Source organism: Eptatretus burgeri, chromosome 16 (genome assembly GCF_056783735.1).
Source record: "Eptatretus burgeri isolate ZD-2024b chromosome 16, Ebu_testis_v1, whole genome shotgun sequence".
NCBI classification, from domain to species: domain Eukaryota; kingdom Metazoa; phylum Chordata; class Myxini; order Myxiniformes; family Myxinidae; genus Eptatretus; species Eptatretus burgeri.
Window position 1 is genome coordinate 13,860,302 of NC_140976.1, and position 20,969 is coordinate 13,881,270.

The following is a 20,969-nucleotide window of genomic DNA, read 5'->3' on the forward strand; positions in this document are numbered from 1 at the left end:
GATAGTGAGGTGTAGATGGAGTCATCACTGTTTGGTGGACGGTACAGTACACATATAAACATGAGGTGGGAGTGGAGGGGAAGCCGTAGCCAGAGGTATTCCTGGGGGTGTGGGGGAGTGGGGGTAATGCATGGAGAGTGAGGAATAGAGTCTTTGATGAAGAGAGCAACTTCTCCACCAGGACGAGGCTCAGGTCTGTCATAACGGAGGAGGGAGTAACCAGGGACAGATACTTGGGAGTCAGAGACATCTTGAGGGAGGAAAGTTTCTGTTAGGTAGATTATGTCTGGTTTGTCAGTGGCAACCTGTATGGAAAGATCTGAAAGGTTTGAGCGAAGGCCCTGGAAATTTGAGGTCCACACTGTTGATGAAGAGGGAGGGGAGGAGGCTTTGGGTGCAGGGGGTGGGAGGGGAGTCGGAGGGTAGGACAAGGAAGGAGGGGGGAGGTAAGGAGGGTTGTTGAAGGAGGGGAGGGGGAGGATAGGACAAGGAAGGAGGGGGAGGTAAGGAGGGTTGTTGAAAGAGTGTTGGGGATTGCAGAATAGCGATGGGAGGGGGCCGGATGAGGAGGGGAAAAGGCTCTGTGGTGCTGAGGGAGAGGGGAGGCAAGAGAGGAGGCAGAAGGCAGTTGATTTGAGGAGGTGGAGTGATGAAATTGTCGTGAGAGGGCAGTGGAAGGAGGTAGCTTTGTGGATGAGAGGGGGGAAACTGAGAAGGATGAATGGTGGGGAGAGTTGAGGGAGAAAGGTGAGACGGAGGCTTGGAGGGAGAAGAGTGTGATGGTTGCTTTGAGAGTGAGGGGTGAGTTGGCACTGAAGTTGGGAAAAAAAGAATGGTTGATGGAAAGTGAACACTCATAGCAAACTGAGTTTTTTTTTTTAAGTTTTAGGTCAGAAATGCGATTAAACACATTTCTTGAGAGATGCAATAAAGGCGAATTCAGAGAATGGAGAAGAAACGCTGTAACAGTTGTATTTTTTAGGAAAGATATGAAGGATAGGTTGAATTGAGAGCAGTCTGTTGAAATAGTGGAAGAGTAGTGCATTATGATACAGTAAAGAGTACCACATGTGTGAAAGAGGAAGGTAAAGCATTATAAGAGATCGTTTTTTTTATTATCCCCCGCCAACCAATGAAGTAGGTGGGGGATATAGAAATGGGTTCCGTCCGTCTGTCTGTCACATTTCGTTTCCGGAGCTTAACTACAAATCACCTCAAGATATATTTACGAAATTTGGTACACATCAAGCAAGTGGTAAACTGGTGCCTTTTGATATTTTCTAATTGATAGGTCACATGGTTTGGCAGCCATGTTGGATTCAAGAAAAATATTAAATAATGTTTTCTCTGGAATCACATAACCTAACGAAGTGAAAATTTGCAGCTATCATCTTCCATCATGTCTGCATACATAGTAAAATTATGACTTCACAAGTCACATGGTTTAGTGGCCATCTTGGATCGAAAAACACACCTCTTCCGATTAACACGAAACTTCACACACGTATGCCACTGGAGGATTGGAGGCAGAATGTAAATTTATGATGCCATAGGTCACATGGTTCGTCAGCCATCTTGGATTGAAAATTAATAAATTTTAAAAATCTTCTTCTCCAGAAGAGCTGGACAAATTGAGGCAAAATTTCACATACACTTTCCCCAAGACATCCTTTCAGAAGTTTGTTAATTTATAATTGATAGGTCACATGGTTTGGTGGCCACATTGAATTTACCCTAAAACCTTCAATAATCATCTTCTCCAGAACGGCTGGTCAGATCAAGGGGAAACTTCACATACATATTGCACACGCTTAGGGAATATAAGTTTGTTAATCCTCATTTACTATGGCGGGGGATATCGAAGACTTTGTCTTCAACGGATGCTAGTTATTATTGTTTGAGAGAGTTTTCATTAGATTAGGTAATGGAAAGGTTGTCGAAAAAAGCGTGAGGTAAATGGTGAATTTGGATCGGTTTACGCAGGGGGTGGAAACAGATCACTTGGTGACGGGAGAAGCACGTGGCTATGGGAGGTGTATAGTCAAAAGTGAATTTATTTATTTTAAATAAGGATTGCATAACATTCGGAAAAGGGAATGTTGAAGTAAAGTCGTGGAGGTGTAAGGTGAATTTGGAACTGTAAACGCAGTGTGAAGCTGCTGAGTCGATGAAGAGTAGAGAGACAAGTTGTTACAGAAGGTGTATAGATCAAAAGGATACAACGAAGATTATTGATTTTTGAAGAACAGGTAAGATTCGGGAATGGAAGGTTGTGGGAAGAAATCGTGAAGGTAATGGCGAGAGAGGGTCATCTCAGTAGAATAAAGATGGTGTGCTGGCAGGAGGAGGAAGAAGAATTGGGACTCATGAGTATGCAAGGAGAAAGGTAGTTTGTTTCTTGTCTTAAATCCAAAAAAAGAAATAAGATTGTTTAGTTGTGAGGGGGTGGGGATGCCTGGTGTTGGCGCAGTGGTTCGGGCAGCGGCTTGGGATCCAAAAGGTCCTGAGTTCAAGCCCCGTTGGGCCACTGAATTAATACACCAGGGGGTTGACTCAGCCTGTCATCCTCCCGAGGTCGGCGAAGTGAGTACCAGTGTACTGGGCTGGTGTATACCTCAGTTAAAATAGGTGTACCATATCCCTGTGTCGTAAGAGGCGACCAGGGTTGCGTCAGGAAGGGCATCCGGCATAAAACATGTGCCAAATCACTATGCGGATCATACGGATGATCCGCTGTGGCGACCCCTAACGGGAGCAGCCGAAAGAAGAAGAAGAAGTTGTGAGGGATGGGGGACGTTGGGAAAGTGGGGAAAATTGGAATTGAAGGTAATTGGGCGAGAATACAAATAAACACGATCGTACACCGACGGGAAGGATGGGAAGGCCTCAAGGAACCCGGTAAGACAAGGTCGACGAAAACACAAAATAGCACGATTTTAGAAACAAAACCAAACTCGGAACACACAGTAACATGGAGGTGAAAAAATAAACAGTTAATACGGGACATATGACGACCGGAAACTTAACTTTGAGAAATTCGGAAGAGGGTCCTGAGAGAGACCTGCCAACGCTCCAAACCCAGAACCGGACTTGAAGAAGAATGAGGGCTCAGGGAGGACACAGGAGGTGAACAATATCGACAAGCCGGTAGGCGACATGGGTGGTCGCTATATAATTGCATACTAGTCATACAGTTTTTGACTGATCGGGCTGAAATTTTTTGACAAAGAGGTTGATTATAGTGCGCATAAAAGCGAGGAAGCCGATTTTTGATTTTCGAAAAAAATATAGATATGTATAAATATTTTTCGGATTTTTTTTCAAAAATTTCAAAGTCCCGTTGCTCGGCAACGGTGGCGTCCATAGCAACGGTGCTCAAAAGCATACAACTAGATCCTGGTATGAACCTTCCAGTCAAGTTTTATCAAAATCGGTTGACTCCTCTGGCCTCCAGAGCTGTCCATGACATACATACAGACAGACGGAAAACCTGAGAATAACGGGAGTCTCGCGACCATCCAATACAGCTACAAACCCTTAACACGTTAATCTCCGTTAACACGGGTCATCTACACTGGGATCTTTCCTCTCGCAAATGGCCGAACGGTTTCTAACTACTGTATTCACTTTAATTTACAACTTTATCGTTCCCCATGGTCCCTCAAAGAAACCAAATTTAGGGAGGTGGCATGCACGGGAGGCAGATGGATGTAAGACTTCTTTGTTTTTTGGGTTTTTTTTAACCTTTTAAAAGGTTTATTCATAATGAATATGGGGGGAAAGGTGGATGGGACGAGCAGTTCGGAACAACCGATGCAAATCAACAGACAAATCGGGAGAAGGGAATATGCAAACTTGTTTGCAATTCCTCCGAAAAGTATGTAAACAAGGAAGGGATGGTCACAAGAAATGATCATGTGAAACCATCCCCATATCTTTCTTTGAATAATGGTTGTCCTGAAACAAAACATTGTGTGTGTGTGTGTGTGTGTTTTCTTCACTTTGTTGTGCTTTACCGACTTCTTGATGATGAATAGATAGAGCAAATCCTAACCCACACTAAACGCCCAAGATCGCTCTTGCATTAACATTAAAATTGCAGACAAAGACTTTATTTTGGCGATGCGTGGAGTGGAAGGCGATGATGGTGCAGTTTGAGAATAGTATCCACATATTGGAGAGCCATCCTCCCCGAGCAACGACGAAGTAAGCCCGCGACAAAGTGAGTCCAAAGACGAGACAAACCAGTGATGAGGAGCGCTAGTGACAAGGAGCACCCAAGATGACGAAAGCCAATGATCAGGTGCACCATAGAAGAGGGAGCGATCTCCCAAAGGCTTCACTATATTCAGGTCATGCTCTCAGAACTAGCCCTCGTGACACTCTGTGCAGGCACTTCTTCTTCGCCCCTGCAGTCCTGTTACACGCTGGGAGCGATAGTGTGTCCTTTCGGCCTCTCTTCGTCATTCCATTGTGGAGGCCTTCTCCAGGCCCTCCTTCCCATGGAGTGTCCCCAATAAAAATAAATCTTTCCCGGCTTCTGGGCTCCATAACACATTGTTCCGCCATGGCTAGCACACACTCAGAAAGATCGTGATGGTGCTTTCTGGAGCGTGGTACGCCTTCTCCATGTGCCTTTTTATGATGGGAAGTCCTCACCTGGCCCTGCCTGCAAACGAGGTATTCATGCATATGATATTACCCTGACTATCCTGTCTATAAATTACATAACCTAACAGCGTCATGTGTGATGAAGCGATTTACTCTGACAGGTCCCTGTTACATGGCAGTCTAACCTACTCAAAACGCACGGACCATGTTACATTTACCAGTCTAGCTATGGATCCCCCCACCCCCTTCCATGTCACACTCTCAATCACAGAAGTGGAAGGAAAAAGTGGAAACTTGGAACTTGTGGAGGGTTAATGGGAGTAGAAAAGATCATGGTTGTGAATTGATCTCTATGTTGAAGTGTTTGTTGAAAAAGAATCACAACCCCCTGTCCTCTATTGGAAGTGTTCTTCAGGTAACATCCTTCTGGTTAAATTCCAGTTTGATTGTGCACCTCAACTCTTGTTCTTCATTCTCTTGTTTGTGGAAATCTCTTCATGAGGCCATTTCTTCTTTCTTCTTTAACCAGTTCTGATTTTCCGTCTGAGTTGGATAATTATCCCCATCATCCACATTCCACGATGACAGTGCCACTGAATCTGGAAAGCCTTTCCTTGCAATGAAGTTTTTTTGAAGATGAATGCTTTTTTCACTAGCTGACCAGCAGGTTTGGTTGTCCCTTCTAGGTGATAGGCTCATCTGATATTGAGAGAAGTAAAACACTCAGTCTAATCTCCCCTCGAAATGACACTTATAATTCCACCACCGAAAGTGGATGGAAGTTACGTCTTCACCCCTGTCTGTCTGTCTCTGTGAGAAGGATATCTCAAAAAAGTTATGGACGGATTCGGACAAAACTTGGTGGACAGGTTGGGTGTGTGACGAAAACGAGTTGATTGTATTTTGGTGAAGATCCGAATCTAAGTGATTCCTCACAATTGAATGATAGGGCCAAAAACGATATGTAGCACAATATTTCAAAAAGTTGTGGACAGGGAATGACAAAACTTGGTGGATGGGTTAGTTAGGTGACAATAACAAGATTAGATTTTGGTTATGGTCCGGATGCAGATCCAGCCTATGAGGGATACAAAATGTAAACTGTTCAACCTGGCGGAGGTGTGCGTGTTCCTGAGTCCTGTTCTCGTTTCCTGTATTGTGAAATTCAGCACTGGTGCTGTCGTCAGCGTGGCGGTCGATTGTGTTGTCTCAACAGTCTGAGAGTTTTGACTTGAGCAACTCGAGTACAAACAAATAATTGCCTTATCCCTTGAACAAACCGGCTGCAGAAAACAAAAAGCTTCCAACTCTTTTATACCCGAGGCTTAAAGAAAACTTGGTTCCCAATTGTGCAAATGCCCTACCCGTATGCGTTGTGCCCTGCAGCCTACCGTGAATCCATGACCTCACTATTTCGTCCACCAGGCTACCTCCCTGGTAGCCTTCTCCTAACGATTTATGGAGGATGGGGCCATCTTGGAGGATGGGGCCACCACTCTACCGTGGTGGAGCACTGAATCTGTACTTATTAGGAATGGCAAGTATAGACACAATGATTATGTGACAACCGTGAAATCTTTATTTGACTATAAAACAATGCAACAAACCTGGCAATTGTATACAACATTTTGAAAATGGAATCGGCTGTACAATACCCGTAAACTCGTCATCTGTGCCAACAGTGCTAGTGAATAGGATGACAAGTTTGTTTGGAATTCTGTTGAGTTAACTGAAGTTGCAACCCCAGTGTGAATCGGAAAGACGAGTTTTTAAGCAGAAAAGCCACCATCCCACACCCAAAAAAGGCATTTTTGCTGAAAATGAAAAATTGAGCATCGAGCAGGAATGAAAACTTTCATGTTGGGGTTGAGCAGAGTCCTTATTATTACGTGTACAATAAAAGAGTCAACAACATCCCAATCTGTTCCTTTTGCTCTAGATATGTAAAGTCAACCTTTATGATATCAGCAGCGGTGTATGTTGAGCTTTCTATGCCTTTTCTCTCCAGCACAAAGGTTCTTGGGAGGAACTCTGCAAATATTTTCCTTAAAGACGAGGACATTCTGACGGTGACCATGGGAATTTAACAGACCTTTCTTAGTGAGACAAACACACCACTGAGCTCTATTTAATTATACCGTTTGTGATTCCATAAGTTTTGACTGGCGGTCAAATGGGTGGTCCACAAAAATCCTACAATGTTGTTAAACATTTTCCCACAGAACGTCACAAAGAGTAGGCCTTTGTGTGCTGACCTTTTCTTTAAGTTGAAGCAATTTTGTAGTCTTTTATGCCTGAGACATTTTAATTCATTTTCTAAAGTGGTGATGTGCCTTTACTGTAACTGCATCTCTCTCTGGGTGATGTAGTTGTGACAAATGCAACAGCATAACAGTTTAATTTGGACAGGGTACAAGTGGTGGGGTGCAAGGGGTATTTAATTTATAATTTATGTATGTATGTCTTCTTCTTCTTCTTCTTCTTTCGACTGCTCCCGTTAGGGGTCGCCACAGCGGATCATCCGTATGATCAGCATAGTGATTTGGCACATGTTTTATGCCGGATGCCCTTCCTGACGCAACCCTGGTCGCTTCTTATATGACACAGGGATATAATATATATATATATATATATATATATATATATATATATATATATATATATACAGTATATATATATATATATATATATATATATATATATATATATACAGTATATATATATATATATATATATATATATACAGTATACATATATATATATATATACATATATATATATATATATATATATATATATATATATATATATATATCCTGGTGTTGGTGCAGTGGTTCGGGCAGCGGCTTGAGATCCAAAAGGTCCTGAGTTCAAGCCCCGTTGGGCCACTGAATTAATACCCCAGGGGGTTGACTCAGCCTGTCATCCTTCCGAGGTCCGTGAAATGAGTACCAGTATACTGGGCCAGTGTATACCCCGGTTAAAATAGGTGTACCATATCCCTGTGTCGTAAGAGGCGACCAGGGTTGCGTCAGGAAGGGCATTCGGCGTAAAACATGTGCCAAATCACTATGCTGATCATACGGATGATCCGCTGTGGCGACCCCTAATGGGAGCAGCCGAAATAAGAAGAAGAAGAATAAGATATATATATATATATATATATATATATATATATATATATATATATATATATATATATATATATATATATATACATTTTTTTTTCCTTGCCCAACCCAATATGTCTGTCTGACACCAAAGCTGTGTCACAATCCCTTGAGCAATAGACGCTGATTAAACTGCTGTCTCAATGATGGCAGATTGTCGCTGCACTCTTCGCTTTCTGTGAGCTGTCTGAACATTCTCATGCAAGTAATACTCATCAGACAGAGTTGTGTTTGAATCTCCATCACTGTCTTCTCTTTCATAAAACACATCGTCTGCATCTGCCATGCTAACACAGTCTGTAAGATTGGGTGAGGTATCATGAGGTGAATGATTAGGAACGTGTGTATACGGATCAACTGACAGGCCAAAAGGTTGGCATCGAGCCTGGCAGCCCAACTGGCCACTTGCAAACGGAGTGATCCACCCTTTGGCCAGAAAGTCTGCACTAGAAAGTCGTACGTCATGATTAACCGGTGAATGTTTGGCAGCTGGACTATCTGCCAGGGAAGGAGACTTACAATGAGGTCCAGACCCTGAATAAGAACGGACCCTTGAGGAATAGCCACCAGGAGGACTTGTACGATACACCTGTTCTACAAAGAAATGACTTGTGCTTTTCCTTTCCAGTGATAGGTGTCGTCCATCATGAGATATTTTCTTGACTTTGTTATGCTTGGCAACTGCATTGCTGATGGTGGAATCGTCGTCCCCAAATTCAAGAAGAGCATCCATAGACTTGCACCGAGCCATTGCATCTTGTTTGCTCCTTAATGATTCCATTTTGTTGCCAGACCTGATGTCAATAAGAGGTTCCTTGTACAGAGACATCTCCCTGTAAGCATGAGAGCCGGCCAGTGTGCTGTAAGTGGGGTAAGAAACCAGCATTTGGCTGCGCTTTTGTGGCATAGTGCCGCTCCGTTGAAATGTTTGGAATGGCCGAGCAGATGGCAGAGAGATGTGCAACCTGTTTGGTAATTGAATTGCACATGGGCCCTGGGCACTTCTGCCTTCACCTCTGTCTGTTGCAATTTTTGTCTTCAGCGGATCATAAATCACATCTTTATTTTGTCTTGTTTGTAAACCTTTATTGCAACTGCAGCCCAGCCATTCCTGGATTTTAGTGTTACACATCTTATTTTGATGCATTTTCACATATTCTCTTGCTTCATGCCATGAATGTCGATTGAACTCCTCGAATATTGACTTGTCGGCTACTGAGCCCTGGTTAACTTTGGCAGGGAGTGAATTCAACCGTGTGGGTTTTTCGTCGGAGGAGCGTTTATGTAGCTGGGAACAGGATGTGTCAAGCACTGTGTAGTTTTGATTTCCTGGTTTTTGTACCGGGAAGCCGCTGAATCCCGTGTAGTTTGGACTCGTCGGTTTTTTTACTGGGGAGCCACCTAAACCTGTGTAGTTTGGGCTTTCTGGTTTTTGTATTGGGGAGTCGCCGAAGCCTGTGTAGTTTGGACTTTTTGGTTTTTGTACCGGGGAGTTGCTGAACCCCATGTAGTTTGGACTCACCGGTTTTTGTACTGGGGAGCCGCCTAAACCCGTGTAGTTTGGACTTTTTGGTTTTCGTACCAGGGAGTCGCCGAATCCTGTGTAGTTTGGACTCACCGGTTTTTTTACTGGGGAGCCGCCTAAACCCGTGCAGTTTGGACTTTCTGGTTTTTGTACCGGAGAGTCACCAAATCCTGTGTAGTTTGGACTTTTTGGTTTTTGTACCGGGGAGCCACTGAACCCCGTGTAGTTTGGACTCACCGGTTTTTCTACTGGGGAGCCAATGAACCCCGTGTAATTTGGACTCACCGGTTTTTGTACTGGGGAGCCGCCTAAATCTGTGTGGTTTGGACTTTCTGGTTTTTGTACCAGGGAGTCGCCGAATCCTGTGTAGTTTGGACTCACCGGTTTTTGTACTGGGGAGCCGCCAAAACCCGTGCAGTTTGGACTTTCTGGTTTTTGTACCGGAGAGCCACTGAACCCCTTGTAATTTGGACTCACCGGTTTTTGTACTGGGGAGCCGCCAAAGCTTGTGTAGTTTGGACTTTTTGGTTTTTGTGCTGGTGAGCCGCCAAACCACATATAGTTTGGACTTCCCGGTTTTTGTACCGGGGAACTACATGGCTTATACGCATTGTTGGAAAATGGCTGTGCATTGAAAACGGTCAAACCTGTATGCAGAGGGTACTCTCGTGTCGTACCACAACTGGAGATTTTTCGTTTTGGCTGAAAAATTGTTGGGCTCACTTTGTTTTCCGGGCTGGTGCCCAAAACCTTGTTTGTCGGACTATGAGATGATTGAGCCAGTTGTTCTGCTTGCCATTCTATTCCAGCATTGCTGTTGGTTGTGTCACTTCTTATTGATCTTGTGTGGAGAGAAAATGTTTGGATGTGTTCATCATTTGAGTTCACATTTGACGCAGACATTTTGATTGCCGATTGTGACGTGGGAAGCTGAATGGCCTGTGCTGTTTTTGCTTCAGTTAGCAACACATTAACTCCCACATTCTCGTTACTTTCCTGTGAAACTTCTTCCTCTTTCTGTGTCTTTTTGCTCCTCCTAATGTCAAATCCCAACGTGGTTGATTTCAATAAGTAAAAGGACTGTGACAAGAAACTCCTCACTCCTGAGCTTTGGTCTTTATCAGTCCTTCGCCATTGTTGTCTTTGCCGACCAAGATATGCTCCTGGAAGGATATTCTGATCAGGTCTAAAACTTTTTCTGGACTTGTTTTGGAGGCTCTCCGGCCTCCTACCTGTTTCGTTGAAAAGTTCTCCAGCAGGTTTTGAGTTCATTTCTGGTCCAACCTCTTTCTGACTTGATGTGACATCCAGCTCGTTTGTTGACAGGACACTTGATCTGCTGCTATATTGTGCAGCTGTGTTGAAGGGCTGCACATTCTTCTGATAAGCTGTCTGTCTGTTGCTGCTTGTGTGACGACAGTTCTTTTCGAGCTCTCTGTCAAGGTTCACATTCTTCCTGTGAAATGCAGGGGAAGGCAAAACATCCATTATCCTTCCCGCAAATGGAAGTCTTTTGCTGCCACTGGGAGGATTTGGCCTGTTGTATTCACTCGCACAGTTTTCCCAGGCAACTGCTGTTGCCTTTGTAGTTGCAATGACTGGCATTTGTGACGAAATGTCTGCAAATTTGCCTCGCCGACACTCTGCCAGTTTTCGAAGTATCCTTGGGTTTTCTGCCAGAGAAATAAAATATAATCAGCATGGAGAGTCACACATCAAGAAAACATGAGCTACTTAATTTATGCAATCGAATTTACCAAAATTATGTTCATGCAGTGAAAGTGGAACAATGTCGTTTTGGGGGGAATTAATTTTTTTTCTTAATCAGTCTCTAAACAACTAGAATGTTGTTTCGACTGAGATTTAACAATGAAAACGTTTCAGGTTTCCATGCGATGCACATTCAACGTAACATCTTGGAGGATGGGGTTGAAGCATCGAGAGTTGGGAAAGAGAACATGTGATTAAAATTGTTGTGTTTACAAAAACTATCACTTTTAAATAAAAATTTTTTGAAGTTTCTTGATCTGACATTTGGGATTAGTATGGAGGAAAGAGAGATACATGTTCACTTCAACGTTGATTACATAGTTGGTAACTCTATCGCTTTTCGGGGTAGTTTACCGCTTTTTGTATACTTGAGCCTGGTGTTGGCTTAATGGTTAGGGTGGTGGTCTTGGGATCCTAGGGTCCTGAGTTCAAGCCCCGTCGGCCGGTGAATTAATACACCAGGGGGGTTGATTCAGCCTGTCATCCTTCCGAGGTCGGCAAATTGATTGCCAGCATGCTGGTATACTGTGTTGGAGTGCTGAATCATCCAGGATTGTGCCCAATAGGGTTAGGTTAGGTAGGGATGATGGTAGAAAAGATTGCAAGATGACATGGTGAGAGCGAAGAAGAATGAGAACGGTAATAAGTAGGGGTCTTTAACTCGAAAGATAGTGGCAGCAGAAAGTTTAAACATGAAATAGTGGCAAAAGAAAGGTTTAAATTTGAGTTAAATGGGTAGCAACATGCATTGAGGATACTGTGGTTACATGGATATTGGCAGGAATGGTAGGTAGCTGAGGTATGTATCGGTGATTGGATACCTGTGTCATGATTGTGATGTCTGTGAGAGGGTCGTGTTTGTCTTTGTTCATCCCTTTCCCCATAACCGTGATGGGTCCCACCAAAAATTATTTCATAAGTTTCATTTCACCCTGATGAAAGGACTGGTTTCATTTCACCCTTCTGATGTCTGTGCCTGCCAATGATCCACACTCATCCCCTTGATAAACTGATATATCGAATTGATGTTATAGATGTAGCACAAGCTTAATGAAACAAATGGCCTCCTCCTGCATCAAAGTTTCTTGTGTATCCTTGTAATTTTGTCAACGACCAGCTGGGTCTCATACCTGGAAGTGAGCAGGTGTCCATGATGTCTCCATCTTTGTGCAGTGATATGGAGTCCTTGACTGAGAGCAAAGGCTGAAAACGCAAACATCAGGAGTATGACCGACCTGGCTCATTGCATCACAAACATTCATTTTGCCGTTTAATAAAGGAAAGAAAGAACGAAGAATGTTAAAGGAGGAAATTCTTTTGGAAAAATCTAAATTTTTTTTCCCCCCGAAAACATAAAAGTGAGGAAAGAGAAAAAACAAAAATCTCTAAGACACTTTTTGTGTTCAAGAGAACTAAATAAGAGGCGTAAGATGTTCCACAAGATCATCATGCCGAACCTTCGTTGCAGCAAACACAATTTCCAGCCGGGTCGTGAACCTCCTCTGGAATCTTGGATTACTGAAACATGGTGCACGCAACAAGAATTCCACTTAAATATTATATATTTATTGGATTTTATTCAGCTTCATATTTGCACCAAACTGCATTAATAAGCATACTTTTCTGTTTAAGTTGACCATTTCTGTTTAAGTCTATTTTAGAAACCAGGTCTTGTAATGTTATCTTCATTATGTAACCAGCTTTTGCTTCTTCAGGACATTATCACGAACAGTTGAGTACCCAATAACCCGTGCAGCTTCCTGCAAACTAATTTATTGAAGCTTGTGGCTGGTGTCTCCAAATTGCTCGCTTTCAACCTTAACCGACTTCATGACAAAGCAGTGAGAAAAAATGTCTCAAAAAAAACTGTCTGGACTACTACAATCCAATTGGAGCATGTAAAGTGGAAACGTCGTTTTCTTTTTGAATGAGGAACACTTTTAAGAACAACGAATTGCCTTTGATTCTAAATCTTGCGTATTGATTTATTATCTTTTTTTCTTCTTCATTTTTATGGTATACATAGTCGAGGCTCTTGGAAGAGCTAGAATGAGTTCACTGAAAGCTTTGGTCTTTATCAGTCCAATCAGTTTATCAGTCTTTTTCAATGAGTACTATATATATATATATATATATATATATATATATATATATATATATATATATATATATATATATATATATATATATATATATATATATATATATATATTAGGGTATTTCACTCATGGTGGTAAAAAAATGAAATTTGTTGAAAATTGTCAGAAGGGGTGTCCCCTTGTTTCTCAAGACCCATAAATATTTTAGGCAAATATTTGGTTTGATTCGTCAATATTTACTGGTCCCACAGTTGGACAAGATTCCACATTTCAAGTGAAACTTCGAAAAAATAAAATGGAGGAGAAGACAAAAAATTGCAACGAACGTTTATTGAACTGAAAATTAACAAAAAAAATTATGAAAAAGAAATGTAGAACAATTATGCAAGGAGAGCAGGGCAATCAAATCGTTGGGCTCAAGGAGCAGGAGGGAACTTAGCAGTCACTCCAGCCTTTGTTCTCTTGACGGTCTTGCGGTCATGATGAACAACTTTGAGGAGGAACTGCTTCTGCTGCTCGTCTTCGGTTCGGGCTTGGAGTTTTTGTATCAGTGACACTCCTCTCTCTGCTGCATCATTGGTGACCTGCAGGCCTCGGACGGTGGCTCGACTTTGTGGATCTTGCAAAACATCTTCCACGTTATGGGTAGTGACCATCCTCCCAGCAAAGATCCCAATGTCCTCTAGTGTTCGCCCTGTTACCAATTTGGAAAGACCATCAGGGAGAGTGAAGTTCTTCTTTTCAAGTCTCTTGAGTGCTTTCGAGGTTGCTGGACGGCATAGGTTCTTGACCATGGCCGCCCGGTCATCGGGAGACACTCGTTCGTTGAAGAAGACTAGGGCCACTCCTTGCTCAGAGAGGTACCAGAGGTGCCTTTGGAGGTCCTTCTCTGCCGTTGACCCGAGTTCTCTATCCACAAACACCTGGAGAATCGCCAAGAACTCCAGGTCATTCTTCGGTGCACAGTTTGGGACAGCTGCCTCATGCCAGAATCTGATGTAAATGAGACTGATGAAACGGGCCAGTCGTCGGACTCCACGTTTTTCCGAACTCGTCAGCTCCAGTTGTTGCAAAAACAGGGCAATCTTCAGGATATAAATAGCCTTTGCCATCCATCTCGCCTGATGGTAGACTCCAGGGGCCCTAAATCGAGGCAGATCTCCGCTCCATCCTCCTAGGTAGAGAAGAGAGAGCTGAAGGAGTTCGAGATAGTCCTCTCTTGGGTGGGCTGCATCATGGATGACTCTCCTGAGGAAGTCTATCATCTTCAGCCTTTGTGATTCGCTCCACTCATCCAGGGGTTGTTCGTCGCTGAGGGTACCGGCAGATGTCTTGTCCAAGATGTCCCATTTTCCTCGCAATCGTTTGAAGAGGGGAATGTCGGGACCTGGGGGAGAGCCGAAGAGGAGTTCATAGGTGTTCTTCAGTACCACCTCGTGAATGTGATGTCGGCATGCCAGCCAAAGAAGAGGTCTTCCAAGGGACTGTTCAATTATGGTGCAGGCTCTGCTAATCATGCCACTGTTGGACGCAGTCGTATCAAATGAGAGACCGATGATCTTGTCAGCAATCTGATACGTGTCCAGCAGCCGAAGAACGGTATCTGCTGTCGACATATCGACATATCGGTATTGCTATCGACATATCGATATGCAATTATCGAGATAGCTGACGAAGGGAACCTGTATGTTGTGTGCAATTGAATTCCAAATTCGTAACAATATTTAAAAGTTCATGATAGACGCTCTCAAAAGGCACCGTACATGTGCTCAATATTTAAGGAGATCCGGATCTTGTCTATACAAGAGCTGAGGCCAAGAGATTAAGGTTTTGTCTTCACAAAAAGAAGAACAAGAAGAAGATGAACAACGCCGAACTCTCTATGAACAGCGTTCGCTACACGAGACGCTACTAAGAACGTCAACATACCATTCAAAAGTGTGCGACCTGTTAACACCGTCCCATTTCGCTAAGATTTTGCATGAAGCACTTTTTATAGGAAAGGTTCAAAGGCAAACCTGTGCTGATAAAATTATTGCACTTCAGAAAAAATGAAACACCCTAATATATATATATATATATATATATATATATACACACACAGGGGGCTGCAAAAGTAGGTATACATTAAGGACTGTACTTGTTTTCATTACTGTATACCTACTTTTGCAGCCCCTTGTATATAATGGGGCGTTGCTTGAAGTGTACCCCCCAAAGTCAGTTTAAATTACATTTTTGAGTACATCGATAATTCTGGTGCCAAAAGTTTCATTTTGGCACTGTGATTACAGATGTGCCATTTAAGTGAAGAATTTGGTGCAAAACACATTTAAGAATGCCCTAAAGAGGGTGCTATATTTATCACGTTTAAAACACATCTCAAGTACATCAATAAAACTTTGTGGAAATCTTCTTTTGAGCTTCCTAATGAAGGATCAGTAGTTCTTAAGTGACCCTTTTGGTACAAAACCCATTTAAGAAGGGGTCACAGGCAAATATCTGTTTCTGGGAAATTAAGATCAATAGAGAGCAGGTCATGTTGAAACAAAGATCATTTCATATCGAATATTTATATTGTTCCTTGTAATTAAACCAGTAAAATGTGTAAGATTCTATGAGATATCAAATTTTGCATTACATTCTGAATTTAAAGAAAATTATGGTTGAAATCCTATTTATGTTCTCTGGTAACATGATTAGAACATGTATACTTTTAAGACATGAAATATTTAAAACATAAAGAATGCCTTCAAATTTGACTCTAATAAAATATAGAAGAACAAAGAAACTATCAATTTAACGTTTCTATCAACTACGTATATTTCGATGATAAAATCAAGTGTGACATGTAGATTTGGCATCGATACTTGAAAGGAGCATCAGTGATCAGTAAAAGTAATTGGACCTGGCATTTTTCCAACACATTCAGTGCATATGAAACAAGCATCATGAATCATGAAAAATTAAACAGTTTTCCTCGTCTAATGTTTCACGCTTTTGGCAAGAGGGCATCCACTAAGTAGCTATTGTGGTAAAATATTTGTATTGAATTATATGTTGCAACAGGACACTAACATGCCTATGTTCAAGTGGTTATGCTCTTTGGAAACCAAACTTTTGTCATGTGTCAACTATGACTACCTTTTGATATCTGTATCCATATCATGCTCAATTTTAAAATGATATCAATCTATCGCTAAAACTTACAAGACAAAACATCAAAACTGCTGATGAGTCACACACATACTGTTAGGCAAAAGTTATATTCCTATACTGTGAATATGTCTATAATCATGAGTTCACTAGTATTTATTAGTATTGGTATAATTATGGTTTCAGCCTGCCTGTCTGTTACAAGATTCCAGTCATCCTCGTCAGAACTGTCATCTTCATCTGAAGATGTAATTTCCATGTCATCCTCCTCTTCCTTGTCCATTGCTTCTAATTCCTCTGTCTCTGAGATAAGGGTTTCGGGAAGTTGCTCCTCTTCGAACCAAACCAGTTTGTAATGGTCATCAACTAACTGCCAGCCATTTTCTTCAGTGGGATGCTGCTCGATATGATTTGATCTGCTCTTGCCTACATGTGGGCAACAAAGGAAGCATGCTTAATGTGAGTATTGGGCTCATCTTCGCAAGGTGGTAGTTCACTTGCAGCCATGCCCCTCAAATTGGCTGGTAGGTTTTTTCCATTTCCCTTTGGTCCGTATGTCTTCATGAACTTCTCCTACCTACACTCATTCAGTCTGGTGTTTGCACTATCCTTAGCTCCATACATTGTTAGGGTCAGCTCCAAATTCGTTACTTAAGAATGGCACATCTGTAATCACTCTGCCAAAATGAAACTTTTGGCACCAGTTTGATCGATGTACTCAAAAATGTAATTTAAACTGACTTTGGGGGGTACTTCAAGCAGCACCCCCTACTTAATGCACCAATTGGAAAACTTAAGAATGGTCATTCGGAGGTCCCCATTCCACCATCCGATGAGTTTAGCTCTCAAACCTTTTGTACTCGAGATGTAATACAACTCTCTGTTCACTCCCAGATTATTATCGTTCAGAAATCGCTGCGTCCTGTTCCAAGTCGAGGCATGGTTGAGCAGGCCAAAAAACATGGCGGCTTCAGACCCCAGCGAGGTGACGCAGGAAACGCCTTAAGACCCCAGAGAGCGAGGTGGCTGAGGATCACCTAATGATGGATATAATTATATAAGGCCGTTAATTATCTTCACAAGGGGTGTTTTAATTAACCAAAACACCCAATTTTCACTCCTGCATTTCCTTGGGGTTTTCTTACTTTGCATGCAAGGTTTCAGGCTGCTCGGTTTTATAGTTTTGGAGTTATGGAGGAGACACACACTGACACACACACACACACACACATTGCCTTTTATTAATATAGATTGATAAAATGCTTTTAGCAGCCATCGGTTTGTGAAGATTATTTGGGGGACAATATAGATTACATTTCAATATTCCTCTCATGTTTTAATCAAGCTGGCTTTATGAGCAGAGCATTTCTCCAATTAAAATTGTGGATGGCAACAAACCACCCATGATGCTTCGTGATTGCGGATAACAAACTCACTCCACTTCACCCAGCCACTGAGACAATGGAGAATGGCTTTCTCTTATGGTGTCATCTTTCTTTTGTATCGAATACTTCCACTTTTACGGGTCCCCCCTCCTTTTCCTCTAAGGAACGAGTCACTATTGCAGCTCTTGAATGTGATACAATTTACACTTGTTAATTTACAGTGCCTAAAGAAAGTCCATACCCCCCTTTAAAAATTTTCATCTTTTGCTGCCTTATATTCTGGAATTAAATTGCATTAAATCAGACTTTTTCCACCTTTATTTACACATCGTGACCTACAACTTCCAAGTGAAAAGCAAAATTTACAAATTTCAGAAAATTAATTAAAAATACAAAACAAGATTATCAAGGTTGGATAAGTGTCCACCTCCCTTATAATAGCAATTGCAAATTAGCTCAGGGGTAACCAATCACCTTCAAAATCACACGCCAAGTTAATTGGCCTCCACCAGTGTTAAATTGTCGTGATTCTGATTTTTTTCAGAACAAAATCACCTGTTCTTGTAGGTTTCCTCTGCAGGGTTGTGCATTTCACAGAAAACACTCAACCATGAGTGCCAATGAGCCTTCAAAAGACCTTCAGCATAAAGTTGTAGAAAGGGACAGATCATGGGATGGGTATAAAAATATTTCAAAGGCCTTGAATATCCCTTGGAGTACAGTCAAGACAATCGTTAAGAAATGGAAGGCGTATGGTACCACCAAGACCCTGTCTAGATCAGGCCGTCTCTCCTAACTGGATGACCAAGCAAGGAGACTGATCAGTGAGGCCACCAAGAGGCCAATGGCAACTTTGAAAGAGCTACATGCCTTTATGGCAAGGACTTGTCACTGTGTGCATGTGACAACAATATCTCAAGCACTCCACAAGTCTGGACTGTATCGTAGGGCAGCAAGAAGGAAGCCATTACTTTAAAAAAGCCCACCTTGAGTCCCATTTGAGGTATGCATAAAACCACTCCGGAGATTCTGAAGCCATGTGGCAAAAATGTTGTGGTCTGACGAAACCAAGATGGAACTTTTTGGCCGAAATGGAAACGTTATGTTTGGCGCAAACCCAACACACCACACCACCCAAAGAAAACCATCCTTTCTGTGAAGCATGGTGGTGGCATAATCATGTTATGGGGATTTCTCTCAGCAGGGACTGGGGAAACTTGTCAGGATAGAAGGGGAAATGAAATGAATAAAACACAGAAAAATCCTACAGGAAAACGTACTGCCCTCTGTAAGAAAGCTGAAATTGGGAGGGAAGTTCACCTTTCAGCATGACAATGACGTGAAGCACACAGCCAAAGCGACACAGGAGTGGCTAAGGAACAAAAAAGATAAATGTTCTTGAGTGACCCAATCAGAGCCCCAACGCAAATCCAATCGAAAATCTGTGGCATGACTTGAAGATTGCTGTCCATCAACGCTTCCCATGCAACTTCACTGAGCTTAAACAGTTTTGTTCAGAAGAATGGGCAAATACTGTAGAATCAAGGTGTGAAAAGTTGGTAGAGATCTTTCCCAACAGACTTACAGCTGTAATTGCTGTCAAAGGTGTTTCCATCAAGTATTAACTCAGTGGTGGGGGAGGGGGAGGGGTGGACACTTATCCCATCAAGATATTCTTGTTTTGTATTTTTAATTAATTTTCTGAAATTTGTTGAATTTGTTTACCATTTGGAAGTTGGTGGTTACGATGTGTAAATAAAGGTGTAAAAAGTCTGATTTAATGCTATTTAATTCCAGGCTGTAGGGCAACAAAAGGTGAAAAATTTGAAAGGGGGTGTCGACTTTCTATAGGCACAGTATATATCCGAGAGGTACGTGCACTCACTCGCCTCAAAGCTGTCTCGCCTGAGCATTAGTTGGTGGACGTTATAGATCCCATGGTGTCCTTCACGAAGAGTAGGTGAGCTATTGCCAGTACCATAAACAAATTCCAAATTCCTACTGTAACTACTGCTGGGAAGGCAATGACAAACCACCCAGTATAACCCTCACCAAGAAACTGCTTTGGCAATGGCAAACCACCGTTATTCAAAGGAAGGTGTCGGGATGGTTTCACATGATAATTTCTTGTGACTATCCCTACCTTGCTTACATACTTTTTGGCATACCATCCTTACATCCTTTTACATTAAAAAAACGTTTTTTTATTACTTGCTTTTGTACTTTACATTTTTATGTATTTACATTTTTTATCACCAACTTTGACGACACTTCGACGACAAACTATGTGTGTGTGTCCGTCCATGTCCGTGTGTCCGCATCTTTATATTTTCGCTTTTGAAAATGGTTTCTCTGCAACCGCTTACCTGATCGATGTGAAACTTTAAACATAGGAGAGACTCCTCATGGAGAATATTTTATTGATATCCCTGATATCATAGGTCACATAGTATGGCAGCCATATTGGATTAAAGGAAAAAAAATGTTGACATCTTTTTCTCAAAAATTGCGCAACGAAAAAAATTGAAACTTTGCGTATGTCATAAACTCCCCATGGGGTATATAGGGTGATAACGATGATGTCATCGGTGAAATGGTATTCCAGCCATAATTGGTTGAATCGAAATCCTCATCCAAAAAATCTGAAACTTCATATATCTGATCTACGACCTGATGTGAATGAAGAATTAAATTTATGACGTCATTGAGCATGTGGTCTGGTGGCCATATTGGATTGATTGGTGGATTGGTGGCCATATCTGGGCCTGTAATTTTTCCACATGTATTTATAATGTTGGTTCTATCCTGTTCATTTCTAATTATATTACTACACCCCCTGTGGTGATTAATAGCGGACATGGATGTGTCCTCCCACAGGGGGAAGACCCTCTTGTGAGCAGGCCCTCGCTGCTCCTATGGTTGGCAGCGAGTGCCCCTGAAGCAGTGGGGGAAAGAGAGTGGCACTAGTGTATGTGCAAGAATTGCATTGCTCAGCCGGTGGATCGCCCAGATAGCTCAGATGGCAGGGCACTGGTACGGTTTGCTAGAGGACCTGGGTTTGATTCCTGGTCTGGGCCTGTAATTTTTCCACATATATTTATAATGTTGGATTGAAAATGCAAATGTCAAAATAAAAAAATAGTCTTCTCCAGATCCACTTAACAGATCGATGCAAAACTTCAAAGATTTGATCAACTAGCCATGTGAAATATAGTTTGAAATTTATTTCATATCCACCTTCATTGATGCAATTTAG

The 20,969-nt window shown here is 42.0% G+C and overlaps 1 protein-coding gene across 3 annotated transcripts in view; it reads right to left on the minus strand.

Moving 5' to 3' along the window:
• Window positions 1-7,772: 7,772 nt before the first annotated feature.
• Window positions 7,773-20,969, minus strand: part of LOC147010558 (uncharacterized) — a 73,864-nt gene continuing 60,667 nt past the window's right edge. For 2 of the 3 annotated variants that reach the window (XM_085860414.1, XM_085860415.1), the window contains exons 3-5: window positions 12,534-12,594; window positions 12,207-12,279; window positions 7,773-10,979 (exon numbers count right to left, since the gene is read on the minus strand). In XM_085860414.1, coding sequence (XP_085716540.1) covers window positions 7,909-10,979; window positions 12,207-12,279; window positions 12,534-12,594 — 3,205 coding nt within the window. In that variant the 3' untranslated portion in view covers window positions 7,773-7,908. The remainder of the gene's footprint in view (window positions 10,980-12,206; window positions 12,280-12,533; window positions 12,595-20,969) is intronic. The other variant, XM_085860416.1, reaches the window with a different exon arrangement.